General features: G+C 39.1%; 1 protein-coding gene and 1 long non-coding RNA gene across 14 annotated transcripts in view; one reads left to right on the top strand and one right to left on the bottom strand.

The window, feature by feature from the left end:
• The window catches only part of RHBDL2 (rhomboid like 2), a 56,919-nt gene that overhangs the window by 10,311 nt on the left and 21,584 nt on the right, over positions 1-25,024 (bottom strand). For all 7 annotated transcript variants that reach the window (XM_014840179.3, XM_070510313.1, XM_044770390.2 and 4 more), the window contains exon 6: positions 22,962-23,074. In XM_014840179.3, coding sequence (XP_014695665.1) covers positions 22,962-23,074 — 113 coding nt within the window. The remainder of the gene's footprint in view (positions 1-22,961; positions 23,075-25,024) is intronic.
• LOC106830576 (uncharacterized) overlaps positions 1-25,024 on the top strand; it is a 62,724-nt gene that overhangs the window by 16,970 nt on the left and 20,730 nt on the right. The gene's annotated exons all lie outside the window — the stretch shown is intronic.

The raw sequence follows: 25,024 nt of genomic DNA, 5'->3' as shown, positions 1-25,024 counted from the left end.
GTAACTTTCCAAACTAGAAAACTTTATAACTCATAGGGCACTGGGTAAAGTACACAGAAGGGTCTGCACCAGTAGTGGGGAATAATTAGCACTAAACATGACTCAAAAACGCAGTTTCACCTAAAACATCTTACCAGAAAGGGTCAAACTGCTTCCAAGTAACTGAGTTACAGAACAAATCTAAGGACTATTTAGAGGAATACAGTAATATCCACCATCCACAGGTAAAGTGTCTAGCATCCAATCAAAAATTGACAGACATGCAAAGAAGCAGGAAAATATGACCCATAATTAAGAGAGAAATGAATAAATTAAAACCTAACAAATGACACAAGTGTAAGACTTAGATAAGGGAAATAAATAATTATTGCAACTGTATTCTATCCGTTCAGAAGTTAAGTGGAAATATATAAGATATAAAACAGACTCATATCAAACTTCTATTGATGAAAACTATAATGCCTAAGACAAAAAAATAAACTGGTTGAGTTTAATGACAGATTAGATATTGAAGAAGAAAAGATTAGTGAACATGAAGACCTGGCAATAAAACTATCCAAAATGAAACACACAGAAAAGAATATTTTTAAAAATAAATACAGCATCAATGAGCTGTGGGTTAATTTCAAGCAGCCTAGAAAATACATAATTAGAGTCCCTAAAGGAGAGGAGAGAAGAGAGACACAGAAAACATATTTGAAGAAATTATGGCCAAATTTTTACTGAAGTTTATGAAAACTCTAAACCCACAGATCCAAGAAGCTCAACAAACCACAAGCACAACAACCATGAGTAAAACTACACCAAGGCACAACAAAATCAAATTGCTCAAAACCAGTGAAAAACTTAAAAGAAGCCAGGGTAAAAAGACATGTTTCATACTAAGGAACAATGATAAGGATGGTAACAGAATTCTCATTGGAAAACAATACAGATGAGAAAACAGTAGAAAAAAACCTTTAAAATATTGAAAGAAAAATACTGTTAAGCTAGAATTCAATACCTAGCAAAAATATATTTCAAAAATGAAGGCAAAATAAAGATTTTTTTCAGACATACAAAGGATGAAAGAATTGATGACCAGTAGACTCATACAAGAAATGTTAAAGGAAATCCTCAGGTAGAAGGAAAAAGACATCAGATGGAAATATGGAGCTACACAAAGGAATGAAGGACACTGGAAATAGTAAACACATGGGCAAATATACCACATTTTTATCTTATTATTTAAATCTCTTTAGAAGATAACTATCTTCTAAAGAAACAGTTGACTGTTTAACAAACTATTAAACTAACTACTAGAAATAATAAGTGAATTTATCAAGGTTGGAGGATATAAGATCAATATACAAAAAATCAACTATATTTCTATGTAATAGCAATGAAGAATCAGAAATAGAAATTTCAAAAATAGTACTATTTACAGTACTTCAAAAATGTGAACTACAAAGATAAATCTGACCCCCCAAAACATACAAGACCTGAACACTAAAAACTAAAAAAGATGCTGAGTGGAATTTTGAAAGAGCTAAATAAATGGAAGTATACACCTTGATCATGGGTTGGAAGACTCAATATTGTTAAAATGTCAGTTCTCCCCAAGTTGACCTATAGAGTCAATGCAATCCAAGTCAAAATCCTATTAGACTTTATTTGTAGAAATTGACGAGTTGATTCTAAAATTCATGTAGAAACCCAAAGGACCTAAAATAGCCAAAACAACTTTGAAAAAAAAGCAAAGTTGGAACATTAGCACTTTCTGATTTCAAGACTTATCAGAAAACTACAGTAATCAAGACAGAGTGGTATTGGTGTGAAGATATACATATGTGAGTGGAACACAGAGAAAGTCCAGAAATAGACACACACATAAATATTGACAACTGATTTCATTGAGATGCAAACGCAATTCAGTGAAGAAAGCATTGTCTTCTCAACAAATGATGCTGGAACAATTAGATATCTACATTAGATATCTACATGCAAAAAAGTGCCATTTCAATCCATACTTTCTACCACGTATAAAAATGGATCGCAGACCTATATGTAAAGCCTAAAATTATAAAACTAAAATTATAAAACAGTAAAGATACTGTTAAGAGAATGAAAAGATAAGCAACAAACTAGGAGAAAATGTTTGGAAGTCATATGTCTGATAAAGCACTTGTAATCAGAATATGTAATATATATTATTATATATAATAAGGAATATAATCAAATTTTTAAGTGGACAAAAGTTTTAAATAGTTTATCAAAGAAGATATATGGATTGCAAATGAGCACATGAAAAGATGTTCACCATTATTAATAATTAGGAAATGCAAATTAAAACACAATGAGATACTATTATACACCCAGTATATTGGCTTAAATTAGAAAAACTGATGATACCAAATATTGTCTAGGATGTGGAGGAACTGGATAATGGTGGAGATGTAAAATGGTACCACTTTGTACCATATGACCCAACAATTCCACTGATAGGTATGTACCCAAGAGATCCACACAAAAACTTGTACACAAATGTTCATAGCAGTATTATCCATAATAGCCAAAAAGTGAAAACAACCCAAATGTCCAGCACTTAATGAATGGATAAAGAAAATATGTTATATCCATATAGTGGAATATTGTCCAGTAATAAAAAAGGAATGAAACACTAATACATGCTACAACATGGATGAATGATGAAAACATTATGCTAATTGAAAATAGCCAGTCACAAAAGACCACATATTGTATGATTCCATTAATATGAAATGTCTGGAATGGGCAAATCTAAAGAGACAGAAAGTAGATTAGTGGTTGCCTATGACTGAGGAAGGGGGGTGGGGTGAGGAGTGGGGAGTGACCGCTAATGGGTACAGGGTTTTTCAGGGGGATAAAAATGTTCTAAAATTAGGTTGTAATGATGGGTGCATAACCTTGTGCATTAAGTAGGAAATATTGAATTATACACTTTAAATGAGTGAATATTGTATGATATATAAATTATATCTCAGTAAAGCTATTTTCAAAGTTTGGCAGTTTCTTAAAAGTTAAACATACCTTATGATAGGATCCAGCCATTCCATTCCTAGCTATTTACTCAAGAGAACTGAAAACATTTGTCCACGCAAAGACTTGTACACAAATGTTCATGGTAGCTTCATATATAATGGCCTCAAACTGGAAACAACCAAAATGTCCTTCAACAGGAGAATGGATTAAAAAATTGTGGCATATCCCCACAATGAAATACTACTCAGCAACAAAAAGGAATCAACTATTGATACATACAAGAACACAGATAAATCTCAAAATAATTATGCTGAGAGGGTGATGTCAGTATGATGGCAGAGTAAGTTGTTCCCTTTGTCTCTCCCCTCTAAGTTACAACTAAATGGACATCCATTAACCAACAGAGGATTCCCTACCCAGCACAACAGGATGCCTGAGAGATCTGAAGGTGGGTGGATTGGAACCCTGGAAGCAGTGAAACTAAGGGAGTGACCCCCTCCCCTTCCCTGGCAGCAGCAATCCAGATAGTGGATCCTCACACAATGGCCAGCATGACTGTGAGTGGACATGAGGGCAGCCTGGCCCACACACAAATGCTTGCAGAGTGACAGTGGCCCAGCCAGCAAAAATACCCACCTTGCAGCAGCAACCCTGCCAGGACAAATGCTCCCCACCAAGTGGCAGTGGCTCAGGCTGTGCTGAGGTGCCCTGCCAGAGCAGCACCACCCATGGAAACACAACTGACCACCTAGCGCAGCAGCCCAGCCCACAGCTGCACCCCACCAGGTGGTGGTCTCACCCACACAAGCACAACACACCTGCTGAGCACAGCAGCCTGGCCTGTACAAAGGTGCCCTACCGAGCAGCTGTGGCTGGCCCATATGAACACAAAGTGGCTGACTGGCACAACTGTGAGCAGACAGGGTGGGAACATAAAAAACAGCCCCTGCCCTGTTACAATGGTGGCAGGTAGAATTTGCAACCAGAAGCAACAGGAACCACAGCAGAACCAGTGACCCAACCCCCAGGGTGGCAACCCCAACACCAGGTCCACCAGCAGCGTGGGCTATCTACAAGTCCCCAGATCCCCAGGCCCCCACCAGAGACAGTGAGACCCGTGAACCCAGCAACCCTGGCAGTGGGGCAACCAGCACCCCAAGACAACCCAGGAGCAGCAGCACAAGTGGTGCACAGGACTGCGAAGAGCCAGTAGAGACCCAAGTGACTAGAACCAAAGTAACCAAAGTTGTACCCAAATAAGAAAAGGTGATTGCTACCACAACTGCTCCAGCAGAGGATCAATTTGTCAAACACCATGAAGAACTACAGAAACCCTGCAGAACAGAAGGAAAATGACAACCCTCCAGAAACCAAATATGAAGTCACAGAAGACTACAATCTAACTGACAGAGAATTTAAAATAGCTATCATAAAGAAAGTCAAAGAGGTACAAGAGGACTCAGAAAGACAGTTCAATGAGCTCAGGAATAAAATTAATGAACAGAAGGAATACTTCACCAAAGAGACTGAAGCTCTAAAAAAAAAAAAAAAAAACCAAACAGGAATTCCAGATATGAAGGACACAATTAATGAGATAAAAAATAGTGTACAAAGCATAAAAATAGAGTAGACCTTATGGAGAAGAGAATTAGTGACCTTGAAGATAGAAACCTAGAAATGCTTCGCATGAAGGAGAGAGAACTAAGATTTTTTTAAAAATGAAGAAATTCTTCAAGAAATATCCTACTCACTTAGGGAAAGTAAGATAAGGATTATAGGTATCCCAGAGGGAGAAGAGACAGAGAAAGGAGCAGAGAGCCTGTTCAAAGAAATAATAGCTGATAATTTCCCAAACCTGTGGAATAACTGGACATACAACTACATGAAATCAATAGAACTCCTAATCACCAGTGCAAAAAGGCCTTCTCCAAGTCATATAATATTAAAACTGGCAAAAGTCAATGACAAGGAAAAATATTAAGGGCAGCAAGAGAGAAGAAAATAACCCACAAAGGAACCCCCATCGGGCTTTCAGCAGATTTCTTGGCAGAAACCTGACAAATATATTCAGTATATTCAAAATACTGAAAGACAAAAACTATCAGCCAAGAATACTCTATCCAGCAAAATTATCCTTCAGATATGACAGAGAAATAAAAGCTTTTCCAGACAAGCAAAAGCTGAGGGAGTTCATCACCACTAGATCTGCCTTGCAAGAAATGATGAAGGGAGCCCTCCTACTAAAACAAAAAGGAAAATGTTTACAAATTTCTGAGCAAGGAGATTAATAGACAGACAAAATCAGAAAATTACAGGTCTCTGTCAGAATAGGTTAGTAAAAACTTAATTATAACATAAAGATAAAGGGAAAGAAAACATCAAAAATAACTATAAACACTTCAATTTAGTCACAAAATCATAATACAACAAAGAATAATTTGTGACAATAAAAACAAAGAAGAAGAAGAAGAAAGGGATGGAACCTGCCTAGGCTAATGGAGATAAGAGGCTATCAGAAAATGGACTTTCTCCTCTATTAGTTCTTTTATACAAACCTCATGGTAACCACAATACAACAAAATGAGAGCAGAGTCACAAATCATAAATAAAGAGAAAATCATCACAGAAAACCACTAAACTGCAATGGCGGTCAGAAATATAAGGGAAAAGAAAGAATGGAAATATAGAACAACTTAGAAATAGATAAAGTAGCAGTATTAAGTCCTCATATATCAATAATCACTCTAAATGTAAATGAATTGAATTTACCAATCAAAAGACACAGAGTGGCTGGATGGATTAAAAAAGGACCCAATAATATTCTGCCTCCAGGAAACACATTTCAACTCTAAAGACAAATGTCGGCTCAGAATGAAAGGATGGAAGATGATACTCCAAGCAAATGGCAAGCAAAAGAAAGCAGGTGTGCCTATACTTATATCAGACAAAGCATACTTCAAGATAAAAAAGATAATGAGAGACAAAGAGGGGCACTAGATAATGATAAAAGAGACATTCCACCAAGAAAATATAACACTTATTAATATATATGCACCTAACACAGGAGCACCAAAGTATATAAAGCACCTATGTACAGACCAAAAGGCAGAAATTGACAGCAACACAATAGTAGGGGACCTCAACACCCAACTTATGTTGATGGATAGATCATCCAGACAGAAAGTCAACGAGGAAACAGTGGCCTTAAATGAAACACTTGACCAGATGGCCTTCATAGATATATATACAACATTCCATCCCAAAACAGCAGAATACACATTCTCCTCAAGTGTACATGCAACGTTCTCAAAAAATAGACCATATGTTGGGAAACAAGGCAGGCCTCAATAAATTTAAGAAGATTGAAATCACATCAAGCATCTGTTCCAAACACAATGCTATGAAACTGGAAATCAACTACAAGAAAAAAGCCAGGAAAGTCATAAATATGTGGGGAGTAAACAAGATGCTACTGAACAACCACTGGATCAATGAAGAAATCAAAGGAGAAATCAAAAAGTACCTGGAGACAAATGAAAATGAAAACACAATATACCAACTCTTATTGGATGTAGCAAAAGCAGTACTAAGAGGGAAACTTATAGCAATACAGGCCTACCTCAACAAACAAGAAAAATCTCAAATAACTAATCTTAAACTATACCTAAAAGAAATAGAGAAAGAAGAACAAACAAAACCCAAAGTCGGTATAAGGAGGTAAATAATAAAAATCAGAGTCAAAATAAGTGAAATAGAGACTAAAAAAACAATAGAAATGATCAATGAAACTAAGAGCTGGTTCTTTGAGAAGATAAACAAGATTGACAAGCCCTTAGCCAGACTCACTAAGAAAAAAGGAGACAAGGCTCAAATAAATAACATTAGAAATGAAAGAGGATAAATTACAATGGATACCACAGAAATACAAAGGATTATAAGAGAATACTATGAAAAACTATTTGCCTACAAATTGGATAATCTAGAAGAAATGGATAAATTCTTAGATTCATACAACCTCCCAAAACTGAGTCAAGAAGAAATAGAGAATCTGAATAGACCAATCATACAGTAATCAAAAACCTCCCCAAAAATAAAATTCCAGGGCCAGGTGGCTTCTCTGGTGAATTCTACCAAACTTTGAAACTATTCTGAAATATTGAAGAAGAGGAGACACTTCCTAACTCATTCTATAGGACAACCAGACAAGGACAAGACAAAAAAGGAAAATTACAGGTCAATATCACTGATGAACATAGGTGCAAAAATCCTCAACAAAATATTGCCAAATTTAATACAACAATACATTAAAAGTGTCATACACCATGATCAACTGGGATTTATTCCAGGGATGCAGGGATGGTTCAACATCCGCAAATCAATCAATGTGATATGCTACATTGACACAATGAGGAATAAAAATCACATGATCCTCTCAATAGATGCAGAGAAAGCAGTTGACAAGATCCAACATCCATTTATGATTTAAAAAAAAAAAACTAAATAAAAATGAATATAGAAGGAAAGCACCTCAACATAATAAAGGCCATATATGACAAACGCACAGCCAACATCATACTTAATGGTGAAAAACTGAAAGCCATTCCTCTGAGAAAAGGAACAAGAAAAGGGTGCCTACTCTCACCACTCTCATTCAACACAGTACTGGAAGTTTTGGCCTGACCAATTAGGCAAGAAAAAGAAATAAAAGGGATCCAAACTGGGAAGGAAGAAGTAAAACTCTCATTGTTTGTGGATGGCATGATTATAAATATAGAAAACCCTAAAGAATCCACCAGAAAACTATTAGAAATAACAACTACAGCAAAGTTGCAGGGTACAAAATCAACATAAAAAAATATGTTGCATTTCTATACACTGACAACAAACTAGCAGAAAGAGAAGTCAAGAATACAATCCCATTTACAAATTGCAACAAAAAGAATAAAATATCTAGGAATAAATTTAACCAAGAAGGTGAAAGACCTATACAATGAAAACTACAAGACATTATTGAAAGAAATCAAAGACATAAAGAGATGGAAAGATATTCCATGCTCATGGATTGGAAGCACAAATATAGTCAAATGTCCAAATTACCTAAAACAATCTACAGATTCAATGCAATCCCAATCAGAATCCCAATGACGTTCTTCATGGAAATAGAACAAAGAATCCTAAAATTTATGTGGAACAACAAAAGACCCCAAATAGCCAAAGCAATCCTGAGAAAAAAGAACAAAGCTAGAGGTACCACAATCCCTGACTTCAAAATATACTACAAAGCCATAGTAATCAAAACAGCATGATACTGGCAGAAAAACAGACACACAGATAAGTGAAGCAGACTTGAGAGCCCAGAAATAAAACCACACGTCTGTGGACAGCTAATCTTCAACAAAGGAGCCAAGAACACACGACGGAGAAGGGAAAGTCTCTTCAATAAATGGTGCTGGGGAAACTGGACAGCCACATGCAAAAGAATGAAAGTAGACCATTATCTTACACCATACACAAAAACTAACTCAAAATGGATTAAAGACTTGAAGGTAAGACCTGAAATCATAAAACTCCTAGAAGAAAACGTAGGCAGTACACTCTTTGACATTGGTCCTTGGCAGTATCTTTTCAAATACCATGTCTACTCAGGCCAGGAAAACAAAAGAAAAAAATAAACAAATGGACTACATCAGACTAAAGAAATTCTTCAAGGCAAAGGAAACCATGAACAAAACAAAAAGACAACCCACCAACTGGGAGAAAATATTTGCGAATCATATATCCAGCAAGGGATTAATTTCCAAAATATATAAAGAACTCATACAACTCAACAACAAAAGAATGAACAACCTGATCAAAAAATGGGTGGAGGATATGAACAGACATTTTTGCAAAGAAGATATACAGATGGCCAACAGGCACATGAAAAGATGTTCAACATCACTTATTATTAGGGAAATGCAAATCAAAACTACAATGAGATAGGGACTGGATCCAAGATGGCGCCGTGAGTAGTCCTCTTTGTCTCTCCCCCTTCGAGTCTACAATTATTTGGACACTTATCGCTTGACAAAGGATATCCAGACAGCATCTCAGGACGTCTGAGATACCCACGCGACTATACATCGGAAGGCGGACAGACTTTCCTCCGGGAGGATGTGGAAATAGGTGAAAACTCTCCGACCCCGACGAGCAGCCTAGTACCCACAAGCGGCTTTCTTCCAACGGACGCCCCCAGAGGATCTACACACATCTAGGGCAGGAGCGAGCACACAACAGAGGAGCGACGGTGGAAACAGGTGACCAGAACCCTACCTAAACCCCCCGCAATTACTCCTAAACGCAGAGGGAAACTTTGGAGTTGCACACCTGAGCCCGCGGGGAGAGTCTCTCCCCGCCATTGGCGGGGAGACCCCGCCTGGTGTTCGCGGCGCCCGGAGGGTCCCAGAGAGAGTCGCTGGGGGTACGGAGGGCTCCCAGCTGCCGTTGCCCGCCCTGAGGGAGTAGGGATTGCCGGAGATCTCGGAGAGGACCGGGGCTGGGGGAAGTTTCAAAGGCCGGCTTTGCGACCCGGAGGGGAAGCGCCGGAGTTCCGCCCGGGCAGCAGACAAAACTCTCTGTCTGCCATTAGCAGAGGGGACACGCACAGCATTCACGGCTCCGGGAGAGGTCTGGAGAGAATCCCAGAGGGCGGGGCAACCCCCAGCTGCCGTTGCCCGCCCCGTGGGACTAGGGATTGCTGGAGATCTCAGAGAGGACCGGGGCTGGGGGAAGTTTCAAAGCCCAGCTCTGCGACCCGGAGGGGAAGCGCCGGAGTTCCGCCCGGGCAGCAGACAAAACTCTCTGTCTGCCATTAGCAGAGGTGCCACGCCCAGCATTCAAGGCTCTGGGAGAGGCCCGGAGAGAATCCCAGAGGGCGGGGCGACCCCCAGCTGTTGCCCGCCCCATGGGACTAGGGATAGCCGGAGATCTCAGAGAGGACTGGGGCTGGGGGGAGTTCCAGAGACCCAGCTTCGTAGCCTAGGGGGAAACCCTACAGGCTCACAGCAGCCTTAGGGAAAGCCTCTGCACAGCACCAGTAGAAGGCACCCAGCCGCCAGCCATAAGGCTGGAAGACCCCAGGGCAAAAGCAACATAGCTAGGTGAACTAACCACAGACTGTAGAAGATGCCAATAGCTCTCCTGCGACCCATAGAGGACAAGTGAGATTTTGTGGGTGCCGACAGCAACAGAGAGACAAATATAAGTGATCCCACCCCTGGCCGCTGGAAAAGCCCATAACACCGTTGCAGACCCCAAGGAGAGAGCACATCTAGGTGGGCTGCAACAGTAGGCACCAGCAGCCTGAAGCCCCCCTGTGACGGCCCCCACGGCAGAGGAGGGAATCCAAAGGGCCACTGTGGCTACGAGGAGGGGCCCAGGCCCAGTTAGCAACTGTGGACAGAGTTCCTGGTTGGTGCAGTATAAACAGCTGCTCCCCTACCGCAGCAGCTGAAACAAGTGAAAGGAGCAACTAAACTCTATCTCCATGCGGAGGCACAAATCAACAACATCAAGCAATATGAAAAAATACATTAAATCTCCAGAACAGAAAGAAAGTAACAAATACACAGAAAACAATCCCAAAGAAAATGAGATATATAACCTAAATGATGATGACTTCAAAACAGCCATCATTAAAATTCTCAATGAGTTAAGAGAGAATTCTGACCGACAACTCAACGAGTTCAGAAGCTATGTCACAAAAGAGTTTGATACGATAAAGAAGAACCAAACAGAAATATTGGAAATGAAGAACACGATAGAGGAGATTAAGAAAAATCTAGATGCTCTGAACAGTAGGGCCGATAATATGGAGGAAAGAATTAGCAATTTGGAAGATGGCAATATAGAATTGCTGCAGGCAGAGGAGGAGAGAGAAGCAAGACTAAAAAGAAATGAAGAAACTCTCCGAGAATTATCAGACACAATTAGGAGATGCAACGTAAGGATTATAGGTATACCAGAGGGAGAAGAGAAGGAGAAAGGGGCAGAAAGCCTATTCAAAGAAATAATGGCTGAGAACTTCCCAAATCTGGTGAGGGAGATGGATCTTCAGGTGACAGAAGCCAATAGATCTCCAAACTTTATCAATGCAAGAAGACCAACTCCACGGCATATAGTAGTGAAGCTAGCAAAAGTCAACGATAAGGAGAAAATACTAAGGACAGCCAGGCAAAAGAAACTAACCTACAAAGGAACCCCCATCAGGCTATCAGCAGATTTCTCAGCAGAAACTTTACAGGCTAGAAGAGAGTGGAATGATATATTCAAAAATCTGAAGGACAAAAATCTACAGCCGAGAATTCTCTACCCAGCGAAAATATCCTTCAAATACGATGGAGAAATAAAAACTTTCCCAGACAAACAAAAATTAAGGGAGTTCATTGCCACAAAACCTCCTCTTCAGGAAATCCTCAGGAAAACCCTCATTCCTGAAAAATCCAAAAAAGGAAAGGGGCTACAAAACCAAGAGCAGAGGAGATAAGTAGAAGGACAACAACAGAGAGTAGCAGCTCTACATCAGAACAGATTAAACCATGGGACGAGAAACAAAGGAAACTGAAGAAAACCAGAAAACAAGACACAAAATGGTAGTGGTAGGCCCCCACATCTCAATAATCACTCTAAATGTAAATGGATTGAACTCCCCAATCAAAAGACACAGAGTGGCAGGATGGATCAAAGAACAAGATCCAACAATATGCTGCCTCCAGGAAACACACCTCAGCCCCAAAGACAAACACAGACTCAGAGTGAAGGGATGGAGAACAATACTCCAAGCTAATAATGAACAAAAGAAAGCAGGTGTCGCTATACTAATATCAGACAAGGTAGATTTCAAAGCAAACCAGATAAAGAAAGATAAAGAGGGACAGTATATAATGATAAAAGGGACTCTCCACCAAGAAGACATAACACTTATAAATATATATGCACCCAACACAGGAGCACCAAAATTTGTAAAGCAACTCTTAACAGAACTAAAAGAAGACATCAACAACAATACAATAATAGTAGGGGACCTCAACACACCATTAACACCAATGGACAGAACATCCAGACAGAAAATCAACAAGGAAATAATAGAATTAAATGAAAAATTAGACCAGATGGACTTAATAGATATATATAGAACACTTCATCCAAAAACAGCAGGATACACATTCTTCTCAAGTGCACATGGAACATTCTCAAGGATTGACCATATTTTGGGAACCAAAGCAAACATCAATAAATACAAGAGAGTTGAAATAATATCAAGCATCTTTTCTGATCATAATGCTATTAAACTAGAAATCAACTACAAGAAAAAAGCAGAGAAAGGTGCAAAAATGTGGAGACTAAACAACACGCTTCTCAACAAACAATGGATCATTGAAGAAATTAAAGAAGAAATCAAATTTTATCTGGAGACTAATGAAAATGAGAACACGACATACCAAATCATTTGGGATGCAGCAAAAGCAGTCCTAAGAGGGAAATTCATCGCAATACAGGCTCACCTCACTAAACAAGAAAAAGCTCACATAAGCAACCTCAAACGACGCCTAACAGAACTAGAAAAAGAACAAACAAAGCCCAGAGTCAGTAGAAGGAGGGAAATAATAAAAATAAGAGCAGAAATAAACGATATTGAAACAAAAAAGACAATAGAAAGGATCAATGAAACAAAGAGTTGGTTCTTCGAAAGAATTAACAAAATTGACAAACCCCTAGCCAGACTCACCAAGAAAAGAAGAGAGAAATCGCAAATTAATAAAATTAGATATGACAGGGGAGAAATCACAACAGATACCAATGAAATACAAGAGATCATAAGAGAATACTATGAAAAACTATATGCCAACAAATTGAACAACCTGGAAGAAATGGACAAATTCCTAGACTCCTACAATCTCCCCAAACTGAATCAGGAAGAAATGGAGAATCTGAATAGGCCAATCACAAGTAAGGAAATAGAAATGGTAATCAAAAACCTCCCCAAAAATAAGAGTCCAGGACCAGACGGCTTCTCTGGAGAATTCTACCAAACATTCAAAGAAGACTTAATACCTATTCTCCTCAAACTGTTCCAGAAAATTGAGAAAGATGGAGAACTCCCTAACACATTCTATCAAGCCAACATCACTCTGATCCCCAAACCTGACAAGGACAACACAAAGAAGGAGAACTACAGGCCGATATCACTGATGAACATAGATGCAAAAATCCTCAACAAAATTTTGGCAAACCGATTACAGCAATACATCAAAAAGATTATACACCATGATCAAGTGGGATTTATACCAGGGACACAGGGATGGTTCAACATCCGCAAGTCAATCAACGTGATACACTACATCAACAAAATGAAAAACAAAAACCACATGATCATCTCAATAGATGCAGAGAAAGCATTCGACAAGATCCAACACCCATTTATGATAAAAACCCTCAGTAAAATGGGTATAGAAGGAAAGTACCTCAACATAATAAAGGCCATATATGATAGACCCACAGCCAACATCATACTCAATGGACAAAAACTGAAAGCCATCCCACTGAGGACAGGAACAAGACAAGGGTGCCCACTTTCACCACTCCTATTCAACATAGTACTGGAGGTGCTGGCCAGAGCAATTCGGCAGGAAAAAGAAATAAAAGGAATTCAAATAGGTAACGAAGAAGTAAAACTCTCGTTGTTTGCAGACGACATGATCTTATATATAGAAAACCCCAAAGAATCCACAGAAAAACTATTAGAAATAATCAACAACTACAGCAAAGTAGCAGGGTATAAAATTAACATGCATAAATCAGTAGCATTTCTATACACTAACAATGAACTAACAGAAAAAGAACTCAAGAACTCAATCCCATTCACAATCGCAACGAAAAGAATAAAATACCTTGGGATAAACTTAACCAAGGAAGTGAAGGATCTATACAATGAAAACTACAAGACTTTCTTGAAAGAAATTGACGATGACATAAAGAGATGGAAAGACATTCCTTGCACATGGATTGGAAGAATAAACATAGTTAAAATGTCCATACTACCTAAAGCAATATACAGATTCAATGCTATCCCAATCAGAATCCCAAGAACATTCTTCACAGAAATTGAACAAACAATCCTAAAATTCATATGGGGCAACAAAAGACCGCGAATTGCTAAAGTAATCCTGAGCAAGAAAAACAAAGCCGGCGGAATCACAATCCCCGATTTCAAAACATACTACAAAGCTACAGTGATCAAAACAGCATGGTACTGGTACAAAAACAGGTCCACAGATCAATGGAACAGAATTGAAAGCCCAGAGATAAAACCACACATCTATGGACAGCTAATCTTCGACAAAGGAGCAGAGGGCCTACAATGGAGAAAAGAAAGTCTCTTCAACAAATGGTGCTGGGAAAACTGGACAGCCACATGCAAAAGATTGAAAATTGACCAGTCTTTTTCACCACACACCAAAATAAACTCAAAATGGATCAAAGACCTAAAGATTAGGCCTGAGACAATAAGTCTTTTGGAAGAAAATATAGGCAGTACACTCTTTGACATCAGTTTCAAAAGAATCTTTTCGGACACTGTAACTCCTCAGTTGAGGGAAACAATAGAAAGAATAAACAAATGGGACTTCATCAGACTAAAGAGCTTCTTCAAGGCAAGGGAAAACAGGATTGAAACAAAAAAACAGCTCACTAATTGGGAAAAAATATTTACAAGCCACTTATCCGACAAAGGGTTAATCTCCATAATATACAAAGAACTCACACTGCTTAACAACAAAAAAACAAACAACCCGATCAAAAAATGGGCAGAGGACATGAACAGACATTTCTCAAAAGAAGATATGAATATGGCCAATAGACACATGAAAAGATGTTCATCATCGCTAATCATCAGGGAAATGCAAATCAAAACTACACTAAGATATCACCTTACACCTGTTAGATTGGCAAAAACATCCAAAACCAAGAGTGACAAATGTTGGAGAGGTTGTGGAGAAAAAGGAACCCTCATACACTGTTGGTGGGAATGCAAACTGGTACAGCCACTATGGAAAACAGTATGGAGACTTCTCAAAAAGTTAAAAATAGAAATACCCTATGACCCAGCCATCCCATTACTGGGTATCTATCCTAAGAACCTGATATCAGAAATCTCAAGAGTCCGTTGCACCCCTATGTTCATCGCAACATTATTTACAATAGCCAAGACATGGAACCAGCCTACATGCCCAGAAACTGATGATTGGATAAAGAAGATGTGGTATATATACACAATGGAATACTACTCAGCCATAAAAAAAGATAAAATTGGCTCATTCACTACAACGTGGATGGACCTCGAGGGTATTATGTTAAGCGAAATAAACCAGTCAGAGAAAGACGAACTCTATATGACTCCACTCATAGGTGGAAATTAGTATATTGATAAGGAGATCTGATCGGTGGTTACCAGGGAAAAGGGGGGGTGGGGGGAGGGCACAGAGGGGGAAGTGGTGTACCCACAACATGACTAACAAAAATGTACAACTGAAATCTCACAAGGTTGTAATCTATCATAACATTAATAAAAAAAAAAAAACTACAATGAGATATCACCTTACACCTGTCAGAATGGCTATAATTAACAAGACAAGAAATAACAAATGTTGGAGAGGATGTGGAGAAAAGGGAACCCTCATACACTACTGATGGGAATGCAAACTGGTGCAGTCACTATGGAAAACAGTGTGGAGATTTCTCAAAAAATTAAAAATAGAAGTACCATACAATCCAGCTATCCCACTACTGGGTATTTATCCAAAGAACAAGAAATCAACAATTCAAAGAGATTTATGCACCCCTAGTTCATTGCAGCATTATTCACAATAGCCAAGATGTGGAAACAACCCAAGTGCCCATCAATGGCTGAATGAATAAAGAAGATGTGGTATATATATACAATGGAATATTACTCAGCCATAAATAAAGGACAGAATCATGCATTTGCGATAACATGGATGGACCTTGAGGGATTATGCTCAGCAAAATAAGCCAGACTGAGAAAGACAAACACCATATGATTTCATTCATATGTAGAAGATAAACGAACACATGGATAAAGAGAACAGATTAGTGGTTACCAGAGTGGATGGGGTTGAGAGTGAAAGGCGTAAAGGGGCACACATGTATGGTGATGGATAAAAGCTAGACTATTGGTGGTGAGCACGATGCAGTCTATACAGAAACTGATACATAATAATGTACATCTGAAATTACACAATGTTATAAGCCAATATGAGCTCAATAAAATAACTTTTTTAAAAAATCTGAAGAAAGGAGCTGGCAGTTAAGTATGTACGCTCTGCTGCAGCAGCCCAGGGTTCACCGGTTTGGATCCCCGAGACAGACCTACCCACCACTTATCAAGCCATGCTGTGGCAGGCATCCCACATATAAAATAGAGGAAGATGGGCACAGATGTTAGCTCAGGGCCAATCTTCCTCAAAAAAAAAAAAAAATCTGATATCCCACAACTAGAAGGACCTGCAACTGAGATATACAACTGTGTCTGGGGTGGGGGGTTTGGGAAGATAATGCAGAAAAAAAAAAATCTGAAGAAAGAAGACCATCTTATCATAAAGTCAGCAAAAAAAAAAAGCTCCTGCTCGCAAACCTCTGGCCATTTGGAAGATTGTGCATTATACTACAAATATTGTTTTCCAAAGATCCTGCATGGTATAGTGGAGGGGACATGGACTTGCTAATTAAAAACAAATTAGTAGGGCCAGCCCGGTGGTGCAGCGGTTAAGTTCGAGCACTCTGCTTGGCACCCAGGATTCATCAGTTTGGATCCCGGGTGTGGACCTATGCACCACTTATCAAGCCATGCTGTGGCAGGCGTCCCACATAGAACGTAGAGGAAGATGGGCATGGATGTTAGCTCAGGGCCAGTTTTCCTCAGCAAAAACAGGAGGATTGGCAGCAGTTAGCTCAGGGCTAATCTTCCTCAAAAATTAATTAATTAATTAAATTTTAAAAGTGCTCATCCCAAGAAAAAAAATATTTTTAAAACAAATTAAATCTCTGACTTCTTAAAAATAATAATTATCCTTAGTGACAGAAGCCAGACAAAAAAAGAGTATATACACTATGATTCCATTTATAAAAATTTTTGAAAATACAAATTAATCTATAATGATCAGTGGTCGCCTAGGGGAAGATGGGGGAGGGGCAGGGAGAGGCAGGAGGGTGGGGATTCTGAAGGGTCACAAGGAAACTTTCTGGGGAGTGATAGATAAGTTCATCAGTTTGTTTGTGGTGATAGTTTCATAGTTATATACAGTATCAAAACTTATCAAACTATACACTTTCAATGCGTGCAATTTATTGTATGTTGACATATACCTCACTAAGCAGAAAAAAACCCCCACAGATCCCAGGGCCATCTCCCCAGAGATTCTGAGTCAGTAGCTGTGGGTGGGATGTGGACAGCTTCAGGTGTAACAAGCTCTCCAGGTGATGCTGATGATCAGTCAGATTGGGGGCCCCTGGGTGGGAGCGCAGACCAGCGCTTCTCAGTCTTTAACGTGCGTCCGAATCACCTGTGGATTTGTTCAACTGCAGATTCTGTTTAGCAGGTGTAGGGTGGGACCCAACATTCTGCATCTTAACAAGCTCCCAGGGCATACCAAAGCTGCTGATCCATGGACCACACTTTGCCCAGAGCAGGGGTAGAGAAACCAGAATTATATTACACATGAAGGAAACTAGGAAAAAAGCAGAGCAAGAAAGGCAGTGGGCAGGAGGAAACTTTTGGAGGTGATGGGTGTGTTTATGGCAGATTGTGGTGAGGGTTTCAAGGGTGTATACTTATCTTTAAACTCATCAAGTTGTATACATTAAATATGTACAGATTTTTGTATGTCAATCATGGCTCAAAAAAGAGATTTTAAAAAGTTTTTACATCAAGTCTCTCCCTAACCTCTTCATGTATAATTTCTTTTTTGATCATTACTAAAAATGTTTATTCTGCCTAAAAAAAAAAAAAAAAAGGAAGAAGAAAAAGAAAAGAAAGAAAGGCAGTGGGCCAGGCAGTGGAGGGTGATGAAGAGAAATCTTGGATGTTCCAAATTTCCTTTGGCCACTGTCATGTTTTAGGAAGGGTACAGTATGACCTGATCTGTGTTTGAGGAAGGAGACCCATGCAGCAGTGTGAAGGATAGACGGGAATGCATATAGATACCCGCCAAGAAGCTATTGCAAAAACAGGCAAAGCGTGTCAACAGGTTATTCACGTTCTCTCTTTTCTCCTCTGAAACTGGGGCAGGACTGAGTCCACAGGGTGAAATCAAGCTATGAGGGAACAGGGAGGTAGACGCTGGAGCCAGGCAGGGCCTGAGCATGGCAAAAGGTCTTTAAGGGCAGGAAAAACAGGTGTGTGCAGGAACAGAAGTAGAAAGTGGAAAAACAGGATCCCCGAAAGCAGGAGGGAGCTTTGTCACTAAGACAAAGGGGACGGGGAGCTATGTCACTAAGCCTTGCCAGTTCTAGCTCATGACTGCTTCCTGCGCTCCATCCCCACTGCTTGAGGAGGCTGGCAAAGTCTTGATTGGTAAAAAAAAAAAAAAAACAACATTTTGAGCACTGCAATGGGTCAGAGTGCGTCCCCTAAAAAGATACGTTGAAGTCCTAACCCTCAGTACCTCCAAAAATGACCTTACTTGGAAATGGGATTGTTGCAGATGTGATTAGTTAAGATGAGGTCAGGGGCCAGACCGGTGGCTGAGTGGTTAAGTTCTCGCACTCTGCTTCAGTAGCCCAGGGTTTCACCATGGGCACAGAAATGGGACTGCTCATCAAGCCATGCTGAGGTGGCATCCCACATGCCACAACTAGAAGGACCCACAACTAACAATATACAACCATATACTGGGGGGCTTTGGGGAGAAAAAGGAAAAAGAAAATCTTAAAAAAAAAAATGTCCTTTTAGAAAAAAAAAAGATGAGGTCATATTGGAGAAGCGTGGGCCCCTAGACCAATACGGCTGTGTCCTTATCACAAAAGGAGATGGGCACCGGAAGGGAGAATGCTACGTGACAATGGAGGCAGAGATGGAAGTGCTGCAGCTACAAGCCAAGGAATGCCAGGGATCCATGGCCACCCCAAGAAACTAGGGAGAGGCAAGGAAGGAGTCTCCCCCACAGGTATCAGAGGGCGGGGCGGGGCCCTGTTGACACCTTCATGGCAGACCTCGAGCCTCCAGAATTGCAGACAATGCAGTTCTGTCGTTTTCAGCCCCCACTTTGGATACTTTGTCATGGCAGCCCCTGGTAACAACCACTCACTAGAATGTGGGTATATTTCCTTACGAATTACGTAGATGTACTGTTACACTAATGTATTGTTTAGAAACTCAAAAATAGAATGTTTAAAGGATGAGACATATTGATTACACAACATTTTAAAGTCATTTTTACTTTATTAATGGTATAAAAAAAATCTTAGCAAGCCATGAAAAGACTTGGAGGAAACTTAAATGCCTATGACTAAGCGAAAAAAGCAAATCTGAAAAGACTACATACTAGATGATTCCAACTATACGATGGCTGGGAAAGGCAAAACTATGGAGACGGTAAAAGGAGCAGTGGTCGCCAAGGGTTGGGGGTCAGGAAGCAGGATGAATAGGCAGAACAAAGAAGATTTTTAGGGCAGTGAAAATACTCTGTATGATAGTATGATGGATACATGTCATTATACATTTGTCCAAAACCATAGAATGTACAACAGCAAGAGTGAAGTCGAGTTTTTATGAACTTGGGTGATTATGATGTGTCACTGTAGGTCCATCAATTATAACAAATGTACCACTCTGTGGGGGATATTGATAATGGAGGACGCTATGCATATGTAGGGACAGGGTGTATGGGAAATCTCTGTACCTTCCTCTCAATTTTGCTGTGAACCTAAAACTGCTCTCAAAAAAAATCTTTAATTATAAAAAATTATTTCAAAGAGCAGTATTATTAAATAAGCTTCATTATTTTTTAAAATCCTGGTAAATATCATGATACAGAAATGCAGATATACTTCTAAGCTCAGTTATTTTTCTATAGAAATTTTCTCTTAATCACTGTCATAGCTAAAATATAAAATTAAAAAATGATGTGTAGTTTAAAATGGAAGAATTGCATCATTGGCTGAGCTTAACTCCCATTATGCAAAAATTTTGTTGTAATCTGGCTATTATTTCCCGCCTTCCCTAATGTCAGTCATTTATTCTTGCAAACTAATCAGAAAGTGTTATAATAAAGTTTAAAACCCACTAAAACTCTTCACTGAGAAATCTTAAAGCAGATTAGGAAATTGTTTCCCTGCTTTTTAAGTGTGAACTTATAAGAGTTGTTACATCATTTTCAGCAGCAAAATCACATAACGATGGAATAATTTCCAATGACTAGTTTTCAAAATGCCCTTTCATAGCATGAGTATTTTTAGAAAAGCAGTTACATTCTTACTCACTGAGAGAAAAAATGCTGTTATGTCCTCGAAGGGACATATTTTGTGTTGTTCTTTCAATATCTGTTAAGTAGCTTGCTACTGAAAGCCTGTTGTTATAACAAAAAAAAAAAAAAAAAAAAAAGACACTCCAGCATATTGGACACCAATCTTTTTGTAAAAGCAAATGCATAAACTAATCTTAAAAATGAACCAAAAATGAGAGGAATCACTCCAACTGACTTCCAGACTTATATAGCTACAGTGGTATTGGCTGTGTGGTATTGGTGGAGGGATAGATACGCTGATCAACAGAACAAAAAGGAGAATCCAAGAATAGTCTTTTCAACAGATTGCTCTGAAGTATCTGTATATCCACAGGCAAAAAAACAAACAAAAAGGACCTCAATCTAAACCTCACATCTTATTCAAAAACTAACCAACTCAAATAGATCACATATTTAAATGTAAAGTGTAAAACTCTAACTTTAAAAGATAACATAGGAGAAAATCTTCAAAACCTAGGGCTCAGTGAAGAGTTCTCGGCCATGACATCAAAAGCACGATTCGTAAAAGGAAAAATTGATAAATTGGACTGCATCAAAATTAAAAACTATTGCTCTGTGAAAGACTCTATTAAGACAATGAAAAGATAAGCTACAGACTGAGAGAAAATAGCTGTAAACTACGTATTCAAGAAAGGACTAGGATCTAGGATGTATGAAGAACTCAAAAGTCAACAGTAAAAGAAAAAATCTAATTATAAAATGGGCAAAAGACACGAACAGACATTTCACTAAAGAAGGTATACAGATGGCAAATAAGCACATGCAAAGATGCTCAACATCACTAGTTATTAGAGACCTGCAAATTAGGACCACGATGAGACAGCACTGTACACTATGAGCACAGCTAAAATAAAAAATAGTGACATGAAATGCTGGCGATGATGTGGACAAACTGAATCATTTATACAAGCCGTGGAGGAATGTAAAATGGAACAGCCATTCTGGAAAACATTTTGGCAGGTTCTTAAAAAACTAAATATGCAAGTACCACCCAACCCTGAAACTGTGCTCTTGGGCATTTATCCTAGAGAAATGAAAACTTACGTTCACAAAACTCTGTACTTACGTTCACAAAAACCTGCATACAAATGTTTATAGCAGCTTTATTCATAATAGCCAAAAACTGGAAACAACCCAGAAATCATCCAATGAGCAAAGGGTTAAACAAATGGTGGTACATCCATACCATGGAATATTACTGAGCAATAAAAATGAGTGAACTATTGATACATGCAACAACCTGGATGAATCTCCAGAGAATTATGCTGAGCGAAGAAAGCCAATCCCAAAAGGCTATATACAGTCATGCGCCACATAACGATGGGCATATGTTCTGAGAAATGCGTCATTAGGTGATTTCGTCATTGCACGAACATTATAGAGCATAGTTACACAAACCTAGATGGTATAGCCTACTACACACCTAGACTATATGGTACTAATCTTAGGGGACCCACTAATCTTATGGGACCCACAAAGTCTGTCGTTGATCAAAATGTCATCATGCGGTACATGACTGTATTGTATTATTCCATTTATATAACATTCTTGAGGTGAGAAAACTATAGAAATAGAGTATAGATTAGTAGTTGTCCGGGGTAAGGGAGGGTGTAGGGGTGGGAGAGAAGAGAGCGTAGCTTGTGGTGCTGGAAATGTTTTGTACCTTGACTATAGCAATGTGGATATCCCAGTCGTAATACTGTATATGCTTTTGCAAGCTGTTACCATTGGGGGTAACTGGGTAAAGGGTACATGGGGCCTCTAGGTATTTACTTCTTCAACTGCAGTGTAAATCTATAATTGTCTCAAAATCAAAAGTTTAATTAAAAAAATGTTTCCAATAAATAAATAAGTGGATGGATGGGAATATTTTCTGCCCACACCATAATGGATCATCTTAGGCATGCCAAATTATAGAGATCACTGGTATGTGCTGCTAGGCCCTATTCAGTCTTTGGGCCCCTTTCACTATTCTCTACATTCTCTTGAAGTCATCTTTCTTAAATGTAAATTTGATCATGTTATTTCCCAAAATCGTTAGTCTGATACATAAGGGCCTTCATGATCTGGTTCTAGGCCTTTACCCAATATATGCACCTGGACGCCAAACTACTCGCAGTTTCCAATTGTGCAAAACCTTGTCTGACTGTGAGATACTGAGGAGAGGCACAATGACTTATCCCTATACGCTTAGCCTATCTTTAATATCTTATCTCTAAATAACTTATCTCTAATGCTTACCAGATTCCCAGCACATGTTAGGAAAGCAAGAAATCTTGACCTAAATAAGAAACCCATCATCAACGTGTATCACCTCTGCTTTGTTTATTACCTCCTAAGAGTCCAGAGGTGTGGATTCTGTGATACCCTCGGAACACTAACCTGCAGTCACTCCTGCCAGGTACACCAGCCCCACTCGAAGGCCTTTGTGGACCATTTCCAAAGGAATCCCCAAAACAAGCTGCATAATAAGATTCCCCAAGATGTGCTGAACTCTGCAGAGACAAACACAGTTGTCAATATTACGACTAACCCAGGCACTCTTTCCTGGGAGATTAATAGGCATCAGTGTGTTGTTTCCAGCGAAGGACTTGCTTAACTCGAATTCCATCTTCTAATTTCCTTTAGGTGACTTTTTTTAAATAAAATCTTACATGGAGCTTCAATATGTAAAACAGATAAAAGGGCATTTTAGAAGTATACACTTATTTTATAAGTTCTGTTTTATAACAATTACTGATAACATCAAAGAGACAGCACTGAGGCTGGTTTAAAGAACATAAGCTTGAAATTAGGTTTAGATGACAATTGCCATCTTATGTCAGCCTCAGCATCTGATTTTGTTTCAGTTGCACAGTATTGAGAAAATCCTAATTCACTCCTATTGAGTTTAAAATTCAGTAGGTTTTTAAACAACTTGTCTTGCACTCTCAGGATATTCTTTAATAAAACAGAGATGGCAGGAGAAAAATCATTCCAGTTTGACATTAAAAAGCTTAAAAAAAAGTTTACCTAGTAACATGAGCTAAAGTTGGTATCTCCCAAGTATTATGATTTGGCATAGAACATATTTGAGTGCAGGTATTTTTTATTATAGTTTTTAAATAGGTAAAAATATTTTTAAATGAAATTCATATTATTTTGCTTGTCAAACCCCACAAGCATCTCTGGAGAATCTCTGAATGTAATTTGGCAAATTCCCACATTAAAGTAATTCTTAATTTAGTTGCTATGTAGCACAATGCCTTTTTTTTTTTTTTAATTTCAGGTTAAACCAAAAAGTTAAAAAACAAAATAGGTGTTGGATCTTCCACAAAGTGCAGCAGCTTTTGTACTATTTTAGGGATTATGTTTTTGTGTTATAATTTGCTTAAAAAATGCCCAGCAGATCATTGAAGGGGCTCTCTGAGGACACCCTGCAGCACAGGTTACTTACCTTTCTGGCCACCTGTGCACCCAGCCACAACTATCACCATCCAAGCCATCTTCAAAGACATACGAGAGGTAACACGTCATTCAGCACAGAATAGTCTGGCAAGGACAACTATACTAGTCTTATGGAGACTGCAGACATAAAGGAGATTTGGAAATAGGTGCACTTTGTGAATTTGAACAAGCAGGTCAAAGGAAGCCATCCCATCCTGTCCTCTGGGAACAGCTGGAGGACAAGGGGACCAATAGCACAAAAACCCCAAAGAATCACCCCAAACGCTCTTTCTGTTACTCAACAGCAAGAGTAGAAGTGGCTTAAAGATTAGATCCTGTCATATACCTGAAATAGAAGTACAAATTTTTTTCATCCAAATGTTATCCACCCTTCAAGGTTCAACTGGAATCCATGTCATCTGTGCGGCCATCCCCATTCTCATCTTTCCCTCTTTCTGGTTCTATTACTGTAGCTAATCCAATAGCCATTTCCTTATCCCCTGTCTGCCTCCTCCAGTGAAGCCGGAAGAGCTAATGTTGACTCTCCCAACCTCTCTTAGCTCGGGGTAGCCACGCCCCACAGTTCTGGCCAATGAGAGGAAAGAGCAGCTGTGCTAGGAGACTTTTAAGAGAGCTTCTGTCCCGACAACAGGGATGGCTGTCACCAGTACCTGGGACTACCTCTTCCCCCTTCCTGCTTTGAATGCAGAACTACAGCAGCCAACTTGGAACCAAGAAAGAAAGGCCAAGGGAAAAGCAGAGATGCCAGCACAGGGCCAAGAGTCCTGGCTTCATTCAACTGATGAGCCAACCAACCAACCAACTCTGGGCTTCTTCTAAGGGAAAAAATTAACCTCCATCTGTTTTAGCCCCTGTTCAATTTTTGTTACCTGCATCTAAAAGCATTCCTAATTTATACAACCTCATATGTGACATGTCCTACGCAGCCTTGCAAATTCTTTCTGAGTGCCTTACTATGTGTCAGGCTCTGTAAAAATGATGTTATAAAGATTGTGCCA

Source organism: Equus asinus, chromosome 5 (genome assembly GCF_041296235.1).
Source record: "Equus asinus isolate D_3611 breed Donkey chromosome 5, EquAss-T2T_v2, whole genome shotgun sequence".
NCBI lineage: Eukaryota > Metazoa > Chordata > Mammalia > Perissodactyla > Equidae > Equus > Equus asinus.
This window is presented reverse-complemented; position numbering and strand designations above follow the sequence as displayed.